The 15,478-nt window shown below is 53.2% G+C and overlaps 1 protein-coding gene across 1 annotated transcript; it reads right to left on the reverse strand.

Annotated features, from left to right (window-relative positions):
• Positions 1-72: 72 nt before the first annotated feature.
• M406DRAFT_269446 (uncharacterized protein) lies at positions 73-2,431 on the reverse strand (the record flags this gene model as incomplete). The annotated part of the gene is made up of 2 exons (XM_040918009.1): positions 73-1,466; positions 1,921-2,431. The coding sequence occupies 2 exons, from the start codon at positions 2,429-2,431 to the stop codon at positions 73-75; spliced, it is 1,905 nt and encodes a 634-aa protein (XP_040771117.1).
• Between the last annotated feature and the right edge of the window lie 13,047 nt (positions 2,432-15,478).

Genomic DNA, 15,478 nt, shown 5'->3' on the forward strand with positions numbered 1-15,478 from the left:
TGTACAGAGCCGCCGCTGTGGCGAAGCAAAGGAAGGAGGAGAAGGAGCAAGAAGGAGGAGGGATGGTTTGCTTTACTGCAGCTGATGGTTCAGCATGGCAGTGAGATCTTCCTCGGTAGGGTCATCCGAGATCCAGATCCCCTTCTCCTCATCGGTGGCGTTCAGGAAACCCTCAGCCCTCCGCAGGGTCTGGACGTCCAGGTCTGTCACATAGGACCTGCCGTCAGCCAGAGGAAGGCGGACCTCGTGCTCGGTGGAGAGCATCATATCGTCCTTGGCCAGCCGGCGGGGGCCGTCAAAGACAGCCATGACCCGCTTCTTCATGGTCATCTGGCCCTTGTCGAAGCCCCATGAGGATGGGTATTCCCTCCTGCTCTTGCGGCCCTTGTTCTGGTTGTGGGTTTTTGGGAAGCCGCCACGGGAGTGTGTCAGCCCTCGTGACTTTTGCACGCCGTTGGCCGGGTTGCCCTTCCTCTTGATGAGCGACGCTGAGGTCTTGACGCCCATGGCCTTGAGCTCCTGCTCATCATAGGGCAGGCCGTCCTCGTCGTCCATGTCGTCATCGTCTTCCTCGTCCTCGGCGACCAGCGTCTGCGTGTCGGTGGGGAGGTTGTTCTTCTCGAGGGTCTGGTGCACATCCCGGTCGTTCTCGACCTCGGCGAGCCTCCTCGCGTTGATGGCCTCGGCCGGGTCCTCCTGCTGCACGATGCGCAGCACGCAGTCGTCCAGATGCTCGTAGAAGTCCTGCGCATTGCTGAAGGTCTGCGAGCAGGTGGAACACTTGCCGGTGGCATCAGGCGCGTAGCCGGGGCCAGGCTTCTTGCCAGTGCCCGCGGGTGCAGCACCAGCGCCGTTCTTGTTCTTGCGGCTGTTGGGTGGGGTCTGCTCCACCCCGTGCACCGCCGTCAGGTGCCTCTTGAAGACATCAGCCCTGTTAAAGGACTTCTCTGCCGCGGAGCCGGAGCCTGGGCAGAAGCCACAGACCATCGTCCCCTTGTAATGCGTCAGAGTGTGTCGGTTCTTGTCGTACTTGCGGGCGAAGCCCTTGGTGTGGTACTCGCAGGTCGTGATCGGGCACTTTTCAGGGCGCTCGGTCTGATGCGTCAACATGTGGGCCTTCAGGTCCTTGAAGACCTTGCCGCACTCGGGGTGGGGGCATCTCTGCTTCTCCTTGGTTTCGGTGTCGCTATACGTGCCAGAGTGGCCCGAGCGGAATGAGACCAGGCTTGGCCTCCGGTTCTGGTCCACTGGGACCGGATACGGCGAGAAGTGATAGCCGGCGTTGGCGGCCAGGAAGGGGCTCTGGCTTCCGTTCCTCACGTGTGGCGAGGACGAGGTCAGGGCGGGCGAGTTGGGGTAGACGGGGGCTGCCTGCTGCTGCTGCTGGACGGACGGCGCGTGCTGGAAGCCACCGTCGTAAGGTTGCATGAGCGGGCGCGCGATCTCGGGGTTGATCAGGCTTGGATCTGTAAAGGGGACGCGAGAGCATGGTTAGCCTTTTCTAGGATCAAGAGAAAAGAGGTTGGAGAGGAAAAAAAAGCAAAGAGTTTGACCAAGGAAACCAACAAGAAGATCCGAGAGGAGCTACAAAATGACCACTACTTTGAGAAAAGAAAGGAGGCACATGAGGAGTCGACGGGCTCCAGCCAGCGGCAGGAGAGGACAGGGAAGTTGAGAGCTCAGGAGAGATGAAAACACTGGGTTTCCTCCTTGCCTCTTCAGGAGAGATGGGCGAACCCGCGACCTGGGCATAGACAGCCTCAGGCGGCGTGTCGACCGCCGTTCGAGAATCCGAGAGGACAGTACAGGAAGACTCACGACGAGGAGTCGCAAAAGAAGGAGAAGTGGAACCGGGGCTTTGTTGTTGTTCCTGAAGGCGCTGTGGAGCAGCGGCTGATGTAGAAGTCTGTGGTAACTCACCAACATATCCGAGCGGCTTCGAAGTGTCTACGTATGCAAAAGATGTGAGATCCTCCATACCTGATGGTGCGAAGCTGTACTCCGTCCCAGTGTTGAAGTACTCGTGGTTCCCCACGATACCAGGGCTCATGGTCACGCCCTGGGGAGCCCACTCCGGTATTGGTGCTGGGTGGCCGTGTGTCGATCGTGGTGAGCCGACCGCGGACGAGGGCGCTGAGGGGCCGGACCCGGTAGACATGTTTGAGGCGATTGCCATCTCTCTGTCGTCCGGGAAGGTTGGTGGGGACATGCCGGCGTATGGCCAGCCTGCATGCCCGTCGACGGCAAAGGGTATGTTCTCCAAGCCGGTCATCGTCGTGGGCAGATCCTGGCTCATGCGTGGGTAGTAGGACGAGGCATCAGATGTGAGGCCCATGTCGAGAGGCGCGGTAGAGAAAGGACCATGCGGTGGGTCCGGATATATGGAGCTGTGGTGGAACTGGTGTTCCTCGTTGCCCTGCCTCGGAAACATGGCGAGCGAGTGGTGTTCAATAGACACCATAGTAGATGAGACCACAGTAGGGTGAGAGGGTGAGAGAGACAGCAAGACGTAACCACGAAGTTGTCCTGCAGTGGCTATATCCGAAGGATTGGGTTCCAAGGGGAGGGAGGAAGCCAAGAAGCTTGTGCTGGACATTGATGTCAGTCAAGAGGCTCCATTCGTATCACGACAACGCCATCACTCATATACAACAAGAAAAATATGCCTTACAAGCAGGTGTCTAGCTCATTCCAGAGTTTTCAGAGAAGGAGAGGGAGACAAAGAGGAGGAGAAGGTCACTCCAGGTCGTATAGTGAAGGGGTAAGTCTCGGCAGTCAGGTAGTGAAACTCATGAGAGAGGAGGGCAAGGGGGAAGAATCCTCGTCGTCGTTGTCGTCGTCGTCGTCGTCGTCGTCGTAAGTCGTCGTCGTAAGTCGTCGTCCGTCCTTGATAGAGGGGGAGAGAATAAATCCGTGGTTGAGGTTGTGGATGAGGTGAACCACTTTCCAGAATCGCTCCAGCTGAAGTCTTTAAAGACTTTGTCCCCTTGGTTCTCGTTGATGGGCTCTGAAGGCCCGTTCTTTTTGATCCTGACAGTCAAAACTGCCGAGAGGTTTTGAGAAAATATAAAGGAGTCAACCAGGAGGTGAGGTGGTGGTGATGTGGTGGTAGTAAGTATCTGCGGGCCGAGACGGTGGTAAGAAGGCGCAAGTGAGGCGATGTCTCCTGGGGTCCGTGATAATGAAGAAGGAGGAAGGATGTCAGAGTGGAGGAGGAACTAATGTTTACGTTCCTCAGGTCATGTATAGGGAGAGAGGAAAGAAAACCAAAAACCCAAGACAGAGGGAGATCTGGAGGTATGATATGGGGGCAGGAAAGAAGTGAGATCGAGAATGGATGTTGGGGGCCTTGGACAGATATAGACAGCAGCATGGTGTTTTGCTGTCTGGCCCAGATGGCTTGGGTCGATAGGGTCCCATAGAGAGAGAGATCTTGGGTGCTGCTGCGGTACCTCTAGTGCGGTAGGCGGAGCAGACTGAAGATGCTATGGTACGTACCGGTGATGGCAGTCATCGGCAGGGGACAGGGGTGGCAGAGGTAGACATGTACCTCTGTACCTCAGTGTGTACTATGGTAGGGACAGGGTGGATCGTATCCACAAGGGCTGACTGGGGGGGTCCCCTGGCCAGCCTTAGCGGGGCGGGTACGAAGGTATGGGAGTACGGGAGTACCAAGGTACGAAGGTACAACGCAGATATCCCTTGTCTTTTCTCTCTCTCTTTTCAAGCCGCCTCTTTTCTTGTCTCTCTGACACACACACACACCTGTGGGTGCTGATCGTGAGCATGGGTTGCGTTGGGTATGGGAGAGGGGGGGAGGTCTTCGTTAGAATGAGGAAGCATACTATGTACAGCCCTGAACCGTGGGACCAGGCATGGACAAGGAAGATGGGCAACCAGTAGATGACCAGTATGGTAGGTAGTACGGATGGATTAGGAATTAGGATTGCCATTTCCTCTCTCTAATGTAAGTAAGTAGTGATGGGAACACGGGTCAGATTTCCACTCAAACCGTAACCTTAACACAGTCCTTGAGCTATGGCGTAGAAGGATTCTCTATTGCGACCTCCGCCCAACAGTAAGCACGCGCCGGGTTGCATAGTGTTGACGTTTCTTGTGCGGAAGTCTCAGCCAGATCTTGGTTCGTTCTCGTTCGAGACCAGATCGAAGGGGACAACTGTTGCAACAGAGACGGGCGGCCCTGGCTAGCCACCAGGCCAGCTGTCCTTGAAGAAGGGCAGAGTATGATTATACGGTCTGGTTACCACCTCTGCTTGGTGATATTGATTCGATATGGTGGAAGCAAAAAAAGTCCAGAGGGTCTGTGACCGGATCCAAGGGGCTCGACTCCCCGCGGCCGCTTTTTCATGTGGAGCAGGGCTCGAATTGCACGCTCCACCTCACCGTCTCTCCGGGAGCAGAGAAGGGCGGTCGCCCTAACAAATACACGCTAGAAAACAAAACACAGAAAAACAGCGTGGTCCCTTTGTCCATCTTCTTTTCTCCGCCAGATGGAGCTCATCAAGATGAAGCAGATCCATCTCTTCCCCCCAGATCGCTACTCTTTTCTTCTTCTTTATTTTATTTAGTTCTCTACCTAAACGAGCCTCTACTATGTACCCAAAAATCCTTCCCGGCACGTGGCCGGTATGTCCGTTATTTCCAATCCTCCTCCACGGGTCCCTTGCCTAAGGGTTGCCAGCACCTACCAAATCTCTGTCTTTCCTCCCTTCTCCCTCCTCCCACCCCCCCTTGTGGCCCGTAGCCTTATTGTGCCATGTTCGTCAATAACAATTGGAGTGAAAGAAACCCACTTGCGAGCCCACCTCAGCCATCGTTCTGTAGAAATTTATTCTGAGGTGCTGAAAATAGAAACTGGTCATCCATCCCACCCCTTGTGTGTGTGTGTGTGTGTGTGTGTGTGTGTGTGCGTGTGTGCGTGTGTGTGTGTGTGAGCTCGTCATCTTTCGTCTCCCCAGGCTGGAGCTCTTGGTGGTCATGTGGTTCGATCTATTCAAGATGCCATGTGGATGTACGGGTGGGTAGGCGGGTGTGTGTTATGATCTCATCCAGTAGTAGTCGTATGGGGGATTTTTTTTTCCCTTGGGGCAACCCAAAAAAAAAAAAACTTCCCTGAAGCAGCCCTGAGAGCATGCACCGCGGCAGTGCCTGCTAAGGTACGAAACTTAGTACGTCAAAAGGGCCCGGCTATCGCAGTGCTAGGTCCCTGTGTCACAGAAGAGGGAGTGTAACAGCAAGAGCAATGGTGTCAGCAGAGGGACCCACTAGAGGACGGGAAGGTCTTTCCCTCAAGTGTGCTCGCACAGCCTGCCAGAATTCCCACACAATTCCGAACCCCAGTCTTTTCCCGTCTGACATCTCTTTGGGCTTCCACAGGAACACCCCCCCTGCCTTGGCCATGCCCAACACCGCGCCCTCATCTTGCCAAGAAATCTGACCTTGCGCAAGGAAAAAGAGAGAGAGAGAGAGAGACAGAAAAGTAAGAAGAATATTGCAGTTCTGATAATGCCCCTGAATGATGGGACCGAAATGGTTCTGGCCCCCCCCCGACTCTGCCTTGCTATGAGCATGTCTCTGCTCGTCTCTCTTGCTGCTACCCCGATGATGGGGTGGAAACCTGCCAATATTGCACCTGATTTCCACACCATCTCGAGAAAATGGGGTCATGCTTAACCTTCAACCATCGCGGGAAATGCGATAGCGAGCGTGGGGAGAGAAAAGGATAAGAAGGGGAGGGGGGGTCAATCTACATAGTACAGGTAAGACATTTTCCAGGGTCCTTCTGAGACAAGATAATGTTGCCCGCCCCCCACCCTCCCTTCTGCCTTGGTTTGACTTAGAGACCTACATCATCGCAGTACTATGGTACATACTGTGTATGGTAGATCTCTCGTACTTGCAGGACATGTCGTATTGCAGAGAGTGCTGGCTTTGCTTCTGCATCCGTCCCGGGTTTTTGTTGCATGTCTCTCGCGACCAGCGACCAGATTTGGTCTTCGCCTGGCCCTGTCACCGCATGTCTCTCGTTTTTGCACTACAACAATATGGTATTAATGTTGACTAATTCAAGAAACTGTGTTATATTTAACCTTTTCCTCTCTCTGTCTTTTTTTTATTTATTAAAAAAACCCCCCCCCCCCCAAAACCAACTAAGAGACCCCCCCCTTCTCTTCTAACATTCCATCAATTTCCACCTACACAACAATCCCCCATGGCCTCGATCCCTATGCACGGACTGTCATTAGGATAATGCCTGCAAGAACGAGATTTGATCTTCACTTTTCCCGTCGCCAGAAAGAAGCAAAAAGGGTAAAGACGAGGCGCGAGTGGATAAGATCGACCCAGTGGCATTCGACCATCCCCTTCGACCTGCATGGCTTGCTTCGTCCCGCCGCCCGTTCCCAGATGCGGGTCTTCCTCTCCAGGACGTCGAGACTAGCCTGCCACATAGGTCCGTAGTATCAGTTAGTAGGCCTGTCAGTGCGGCGGCGGCTTGTTCTTTCTCTGCCTCCTCCTTCGCTGCCTTTCTCCCTGTGATCCACTACGTATCTGGTTTTTTTTCTTCTTCCCCTTCTTCCACGATTGCTACCCCGTCTCTCCTCTCCGTACCCAGTGCCCTGGCTCTGGCGGGACTAGTGTGTATGTATGTGTGAGAGTGAGAGAGAGAGTGTGTGTGTGGTGCGTGCATGTCATGTCGCACTCGCCGGCAACACCCAGCAAAGTTTATGATTACGATATGGGGTCTCTTGTCCAAGAACGGATGTTGATTGCATTTCGCCTTCATTTGCGCACTGCTCGAGCTGGGCAAACCCGGTCCAGGTCCGGCCGCTCGCGCATTCTGTCCAATGATAAATGGCCATGCTCCAATCTCCTTCCAGGTCGTAATGAGAGATGTACTTGTTACAGTTTCAGTCTCTCCTCTCTTGTCTCCCACTTCCTCTTCCTCTTTCCTCCCCGCCAAGATGGGACTATCACTCAGTTCAGACGAGAAAGTCGTCACAAGGACACCTGTCGGGGTGGTCCTGGACGGCGATCCAAGGAGAGGGAGGGGGAGGGGGAGGGGGCTTGGTCGTTGTTGAATTGGCGCGCCAGATCGCGCAAACCGCCCTAAGGCTTAGGGGGAGAAATGGATACTTGTTTTTGCAGTCGAGCGAGTGAACGAACAAACGAATGATACTTTTGCTTTTTTTTTTTTTTTGTTCACTTTTGTTTTTGGGGAGTGGGTCGACGAGGCTAAGCCCCTGAAACGGGGTGGCCAACATCGTCACATAGAGAGAGGGAAACTTGCGGAGAGGACACGGCGCTTGGGTCGCTGGATGGTCGAGGCGTCACGCGCTAGCACTTGACTTGCCAGCACAGCACAGCACAACCTGTCTGGGCCTAACGGCCTCCTCCCCCCCCCCCCTCTTTCCGTAATGTCATGCCATGTCATGTCATGTCATGTCCAAGCCCCAGCGTTTAAGAGCACGCACACGAGCATATAGTGTCACTAGTGATAAGTAGTAGCAGTAGTAGTAACAGGGGAAACAAATCCGAAGAAAATCTCTTGGCTCTACGACTATATCGGTCCTGCATACATCCATATGTTCGTCATGGTCGTGGAGAGGATAATCGTGGTCTATTTTTAACTTGCATCGCTGGACGGCATGATGGTGCTGTGCCGCAATGCACTACAGAAAACCCTTAGCACTGCACTGTACTGCGCGGGCGCGAGACAAGGCAGGCACTGGCTGCTGCTGTGAGATTCCAAGATTTTAGCGGATGATGCTGCACTGTAAGCCCTACGGCGCGGGTGAGAAGGCATTTGCCCCACCCCTATGCCAGGGGCCGTGCCTGGGGGAACTTAAAAAACCATGTACTATGGTACCATCGTCCTATGGGGGAGAAGAGAGCACTAACAGCGGTGCCATCATCATCATCATCACCACCGAGAACACGCAGACAAGCAAGCAACACCATCGTCATCCACTACCGTTCGGCACAACACGATATGCTATTTCTTTGTCATTGTACATCTTACTACCACCACTACCCCCTGCGCATATGCACAAGAGGAGAGGGAAAGGGAAGAAATGGTGGATGAGCACCAATCGCATGCCCCGACAGGGCCCCGTCCGCAGTGGTTGTTGTTATTATGTGTGTGTGTGTGTGTGTGTATGTGTGTATGTGTATATGTGTTCCTGCACGCGATCTGATGCACACGCTGCAATGCACACACACACACACACACAAGGGCAAGTTCAGTTGCTGTTTTCGGGTTCCTGGAGTCCAGTGACGTTCCCGAAATAAGTGCACAGCCTTATGACACTACGCTGCTTTCGGGGCCTGCGTAGTGCTTACCTACCCTGCCCAACCAACGTGTGCCCTTTCTTCCCTTTCCCGTCCACAAGAAGGGGGAGGGGGGGAGAGAGTGATGAGTGAGAGTGAGAAAATGCTGCATCGGAGAAGGCGGACAAATGCAATGCAATGCGTGAGACACACACACATACGGCATTCGACAAGGTAATCCTCCTTCATCTTTTCGGGCAGGGTTCTGTGTCTCGTTGTATCTTTTCTTGGGAAACGGGAGGAGGCTTGTTCCCGTTTGTTGCAGATCAGTACAGTAATGATGATGATGAACGATAAATGATGGCACCCTGGCCCTTGGCCGACAACTCTTCCCCACCGCTGATTTCCGTTTGATCGTATCCACCCGTGTTTGGTGGTGTTTGATGTTTCTTTTCCCTCTCTCTACTCTCTCCATTTTTCTTTGCTCTCTACCTTTCTCCCTCGCCGCTGATCCTTCCAATTTGGCAGGAAAAGAGGGTCGTCGTGACCACCGGCTCGAGCTGCTTCCGGGAGAGCCTTGCAGGAACAAGGCAATTCTATCCTCTCTGTAATCGTTTGTATCTTTTTCGTGCAATCCCGCTGTTGCCCGCCCCTACCCTACCCCCGGCATCCTCATTTATCATTATCATCATCTGCTTTTCCTTCCTCTTCTTACCACCAACCATCCACCCCCCCCCTTGCGGCCGCCCGCCCTCGTGGCCTATCAAGCCTTGCCCCAAGCACAGTCAGCATCTTGTTTCTCTTGCATTGACTTGTCCCAATGGGGTCTCCATCCAGCTGGCATCAAGAGCCAAACAGAAACCTTTCTGCCCTCCTCGCTCGTGTTCCGGCGCGCGGCCGGGGGAGAGGCGGTCTGAGACTGGCAAATTGGCTTGCAAGTGTCATAGAGGTGCCGAATCGGTAGGGTTACTTTGCATGTAACAACAGTCCTCAATTTGAGGGAGAGAAAAAAAAAAGGCGGGGGGGGTGGGGGATGATGTATGTCAGACAGACCGAAAGGGAAGAGAGAGAATGAGATAGCAGAAAGAAAAAAAAGACATGATCACCAAAAGGGAGGCAGAGGCCGTAAACTACCCAGTAAACTGTGGTGCTTCGGAATGCATGATGTCTCTAACTATCGCTGCTACCACTATTGTCACTTACCGTTACTATGTACTTACCCAACTTCTGCCCGCCGTTTCGCCACTTCAGTAGCGGAGGTCGCAACACCCGGGCCCAAACAGAGCCAAAGAGCGCCATCTATCATTTCATAGCTTCGTTTTTGGGTAGAGACGCACACACGAGCCAACCTCTAATGGAACAGAACCCAGGAACATTCCCACCCCTTCCCACCCCCCCCCCCAAAAAAAAAACCAAAAATCACTTGACAGATCGCTGCTACCTTGAAAAAAAAATTTTGAAGAAGAAAAAAACACCGTGCTTACCTCATCTACTGTAATCACTGTACAAGCGTCCAGATGCGTAACAAACTCGGACAACCCTTGTCTTAGTCGGAAGCCTCGTGCAGCAACGAAATCATGCGACCCGCAAATGCATTTTTGCTGTTCGAAAATGGCAAAAGAAGAGAAAAAAGGAAGTCACAAGAGAGGCAGCGGCACATTGCGGAATTGAGTCCGCCTTTTCTCCCGTGTGTGAGGAGGGGTGGGAAAGTGCCAGATAGGTATGCCTGCAAGCACGAATCTGGCGAAGGATCATCATTTCTTTTCCTCTCTCTCTCTCTCTATCTTTCTCTCTCTTCCGTGCCGCTTGTTTTTTCTTATCCCCTTTCTCTTCTTTTACCTTGCTCCGCACACACACAGCATCCCCCGCCCCGACATGGACTGGGGTTTGGTTTTCATGGGGCCCGCCCCGTGGCTTGATATGCGGGCGCAGGACTTCGCAGCGGCGGGCGGCTATCATGCAGGGTAAGGCCAGGGCCGATCTTGGGATCCTAAATTAAAAAAAAAGAAAGAAGAAAAAAAAGAGAAGGGAAAGGAAAGAAAGAGAGGGCAAGTAATACCCCATCTCTAAGCCCCTCCCGTTTCTGATACCGGTACTACCCCATCGATCTGACCGGTGCTGCACTGCAACGCTGCTGACCCAAGTACATACACATACATTAGTTACATGCTTTACTTGGCCGTGCTCACCGGCTCGTGTCGGCGCCGTGGGGTGGGAGGACGTGTGTGTGTGCGTGTCTGAGTTTGTTGGTGGGTGGTGATGGTGAGTGATGATGTGCAAGAGACGCGACGAATGGTGGAGGAGAAAAGCAACTTTCTAAGTAAGCAATCTGCATGTTATGCACAAAACTTGTTTTCTTTCTTTCTTTCTCTCTCTCTTTGGGGGGGGGGGGTTTTTTCTTTCTTTTTTTTTTTTTTTTTTTTTTTTTTTTGGTTTTGCTTGCTGCTGCTACAAGCAAGCGAAACGAGGAGGTCTATGCGAGCCAGTTTGAGACAGAGATAATTACGATACTACTGCTCCTTTTTTTTTTGGGGGGGGGGGGGGAAAAACCAGTATGTACCATAGTACCAAAGGAAGGAAAGTGGTTGGTACAGAGCAATCGTGCTTGTCTTGAGCGGATCCCCATTCGAGGCGCCCTCTTCCATGTGTTGGCTGCGCTGCGCCCAGAGCGGGCGGACGGGTCAGGCACACACACACAAACACATACATACACGCACACACTATCCCATGATGCCATCGACGGAAACAGCCAGGATGTGCGGCTTGATTGGCGAGTCCCCTCCCAGGACACGGGTCCAAAAAGGACCTGTCGCATCTCGAGAAAGATTTGGCGAGGAGGCGGGGAGGGGCACTGGGGCGGGATAGCCACTTTTTTTTCTACGTCTCTTTTCTCTCTCTCTCTCTCCCCCAATTCTCTTTTTTCCTTTTTCTTCTCCCTTCTTCTGTGACAGCAGAGCGGAGAGAAAGAGGAGGGGGTGGAACGAGGTCTGATCAGGGCTGGCGATCACGAAAAAGAAGAACAAAATAAATAAATGAGAACGTACGGCCGTATGAAGAGTCGTCCTTCCCAATACTACTACGACACTACCCATACTGTAGTGTGGGGTCTACTAGGTACGTACTTCTAGGACCCTTGCTCGGACCCATAAAGAATTGGAGGGCGATTGGTTAGAATGCGAGATGCTGGTGGTCGAAATCCCTGCCTAGAATAAAGGTTCCCATTGGTCAGCTCGAAAATAAAGAGAAAAAAAGAAGGAGAGAAGGGGGAAAAAAACAAAAAGGTAACAAAAACGACCACCAGAAAGATGGCAGTGCCACTATTCCCTTGTCAAGGAAAACATAATTCCCACCTCCCCTCTTCCAACCCTTGTCCCGCTCCCCTCCCTTCTTACCCATGCCTCCGGTCTCCGCTGCTGCCTGAAACCATATTTCCCGGATGGGGAGTTTCTTGTGGTTGGTTCTTTTGGGTTTTTTTTTTCTCTCTTTCGTTCTGTTCCCCAAGGGTCTGATGAAATAATGCGGGTACCGGAGCGGATGAACAAGATGGACGAATCTTTCTGGCCGTCGGCTTCATGTGATCCGGATCCCCACCGCTTGACTGCCAAGATCCACCCCGGGGAGAGGGGGGGGGGGGTGGTTTGCAGATCAGCCAAGATGTATGGACAGGCAAGCAGGCAAGCAGCCTGTTTACTGTCACATAACAAGAGAGATGATCATGTCCCTCTGCAGATCACCGAACTCGCTATCGAGATCTTGACGTGCTGAGCCTTGGGTGAATGAGGGTTGGTCTTGGATCGACCTTTGGACGGTCCTGGCTTAGTGAACAGCAAGTCGAACTACGATGGGCTCATGTCTTGGGGGATAGACGACAACAACAAAATTGGGTAAGGCCTCGAGGGCCGGCGGGTGCGATCTAAAAATGTTACCCCAAACCAATACTGTACGCAGCACGTGTGCATCATCAGCATCATCATCATCGTAATAGTAGCAGTAGTAGCAATTCTAATCAGGTACTACTCCTGCCCATCCTCGTTCAGACGAACGACACCGTGGCCAGCTTTTTGGGGCCCCAGGTCTTTCCCTCTCAATGTAAGTTCACGTCATCCAATAGTTTACCCGGGCTACCTCCAGATTGCTGGGTCCCGACGTGCCCCTCCACTGCCCTCGAACTCCCGACGCAAGCACCCCCCCCCCCCGGTCTTGCAGCAATGTCACTACGTATGTACGATGCAAGCAGCAAGCACGAGGGGCGGACAAGGGCCGGGAACTTGCCTTTCCAGATGAGATGGACCCTAGAACCAACCTTCCCCCCCAGTCATTTTTCTATGTGGGTAACTCAAGCATCGTCCTTTTTTTTTTCCCCTTCCGCCGTGGTTATCTCGATCTCTCCGGGACCAGGGGGGAGGGATGCAATCTCCCGCCTTGTCCGTATCCTGTCGACTGTTATCACATTTTTGGTGAGTTTCCGTCCTCCCCTCGAGATCGCTCCTTGTCCAACAACAAAAAGCGCCGCTAGCTCAGTCATTGAATGGAGATCCCCGCCCTCTCAGATTTTTAGTGTCAGTTTGGGATCTCCCCAAAAGATCCACAGTGCAGCAAAGTAAGAGGAAACAAGCGAAACGATGCTATACCACAAGCCGGATCGCCCCAAAGCTTCTGCTCGTGTCGTTCGTTCATTGCTGCAACTGGCGAGAACGCGCGCGCGCGCGTGCGAAGAGAGAAAAACAGAGAGGAGAGAGGGGGAAAGACCAGGTCTGGACTCTCCCCCCCGCCCTTTCTCACTTTTTTGAGAGCTTGACCACGAGGGAGGGCAGCCTCTTTTTACCCCTTCCTTCCTGATGATCAACGGGCGAACTGGGTCCTTGCTTGCTGGCTGCCTGCTTGGCGGGCGGCTTTTCTCTTTTCGTAGCGGTGGCTTTTTAATCTTTCCCTCATTTTCTCTTTCTGCTTAATCAACCTCCGGCCATTTGCAGGAAGGAGCAGCCGTGCAAAAGGCAAAAGGCCAAAGTTGTCAAGGAACAATAAAGTTGACATCCCGTAAGTTGGGATGTGCCTGTTGCGGCCTCGGCATTCCTCTCCAAGCTAGCTATGTGCGTGTGTGGTGCCTTTGTGTTGCCCCTTCTCTCTGTTTTCAAAATTACTTTTTTTTTTTTTGTTTCTTCTCTACAAGCGTAATCTCCCTCCCTTTCCATCTCTCTATTCGTAACTTTACAGCCTCTGGTACCGAGGGGGGAGGAAGCATCATAGATATTTCCGCCGGGCCCAGGTGACTTGCCCTTTTATCTCGTCTATGCACGTCGTTCAAGACATGGCTTGCATCTCGCACGCGAACCAAAGAGCTAGCTTACTTTGGGGGGGGGGGGGCGTGCTGTTGTTGCTTGCTGCTGTCTCGGCCGGAAGGACCCTGTGCCCTGCTCAAATTCCCAGGCGAGGAAGGGGGGGGGGGGCACATCGGGCCCAAAGCGCCGGTCTACGGTATGATCCGTGTTGAACTTGGTCTAGTGTCCATGCGCTGGCGCGCTCCTTCTGGTTTTTCGCAACATTTGCAGAAAGAAAAGAGTAGGTCTGGACTATAGGGAGACGATACTCGTACTCACTGTACTACCGGCTTACCACTAAAATACGGCACTAACTAACTTGTTGCTGCTACTGACGACTTACTGCTATGGTACTAAAGATACCTACAACACTCACCACCGCCACCACTACCAAAAGAGAGTTTTACCCTAGTGATGCCATTCAACACAAGGCCAGATACAAGGCTATGGGCATGCATCAGAATGAGGGGTGCGGGAGGGCAACGGATCTCTCTCTCACTCTCACTTTTTCTATGCCAACCTCAGAAAACAGATTAGAGAAATGAGGAAGAAAGGAAAGCAGAGTGCTGACGTCCACTCGGCAGATGACCAAGGGAGTAACAAGGTCGGAAGGGCCAGGAGCATCATCATCTCACACCGTTTTGGGGGCCGGATTCTCACCAATGAGAGAAGCGGGAAAGGAGGCCCAGGGAGCGAGATTCTTAGTAGCTTACAAAGACACAGACACACACTGCGAGAGAGCAGCGGCGACGGCGGATATGGAAAGGTGTCAAAGATAGTATGAGTAAGATCGGGGGGCGGGCGGGCGGCCAGGCCAGCCAGTCCCCTCCCCCCCCCTTGTCAAGAGACAGGACAGGGTTGCCTCGTGGGCGACATGCGCCTGGGCCGGCTGATGGGGCTGTCATTGGGACTGCCAGGTACGGCACGGGTCGTATCATCCAAAAAAGGATGGGTGATGTGTTGGTGGTGGTAGACGTAGGAGGAACACGAAAGAGGGGGTGTGGGGGGGGGGGGGGATGGGCACCAAAACCAGCAAGACAATACTTTTCACCACCACTATTGACCCAAGCTCGACCCAGAAAGGCTGGTAGAGGAGAGGAGGAGGGGGTGGAAGGAAGAGCAGGAGAGAGCTTGACTTGTCACGGTCTGACATGCCATGCCTCGAAAGAAGAATGAAGGAGGCGATGGCTTGCGGGCAAGTTCAAGAACCCCCCCTACAATACACCTGCATGGTGGGCCAGAGAGCTGTCTGGCGTCTAAGCAGGGCATTAGGGCCAATAAGGGACCGACTCTCTCTGCTCTCTTCATGCACGCATACGTCCGTACCAAAGAAAAAAAGAAGAAGAAAAGAGTGAGATGCAACATAAAACTCCATCCCCTCATCATCAGCAAGGCTGCGACGCTTGATAATCGCCTATTGACAATATGGGGCCGTCCTGTTTGGTCACGTCGGAAGGATCTTGTCGCATGTTCTGCGCATAGTTGCATAGTAGCAGTACGAGTATACGAGCTTCATAGTATAGGCGATCCTCCCCAAGGATCCTTCGGGTAGCGGTCTGGGTTCGTCTGGATGGAAGAGGACTTGTTGTGTAAGGGTTTTCTTGAGAGAGTAGGGCTGAGATGGCAGCCCCTCCCCTTTGGGGCCATTGTGTGCCATGGTACTTTGCAGAGGGAGGGCAAGGGAGGCAAGTCCTTCCTGGCTGGCTCACTACTCTCACGCGCGCGCACACACACACACACTTTCTCTCTCTTACGCGTGACATCTCTAACGTGAATGGTCCATTCGGTCGGCCAGCCAGGCCGTCAGTTAGTCGGTCGGTCAACCCTTTTTCTCTAACCCCCCCCCCCCTCCTCTTCCTCTTTGAGCGGTT

The sequence above is a fragment of the Cryphonectria parasitica genome (assembly GCF_011745365.1).
Source record: "Cryphonectria parasitica EP155 unplaced genomic scaffold M406scaffold_10, whole genome shotgun sequence".
Taxonomy (NCBI): domain Eukaryota; kingdom Fungi; phylum Ascomycota; class Sordariomycetes; order Diaporthales; family Cryphonectriaceae; genus Cryphonectria; species Cryphonectria parasitica.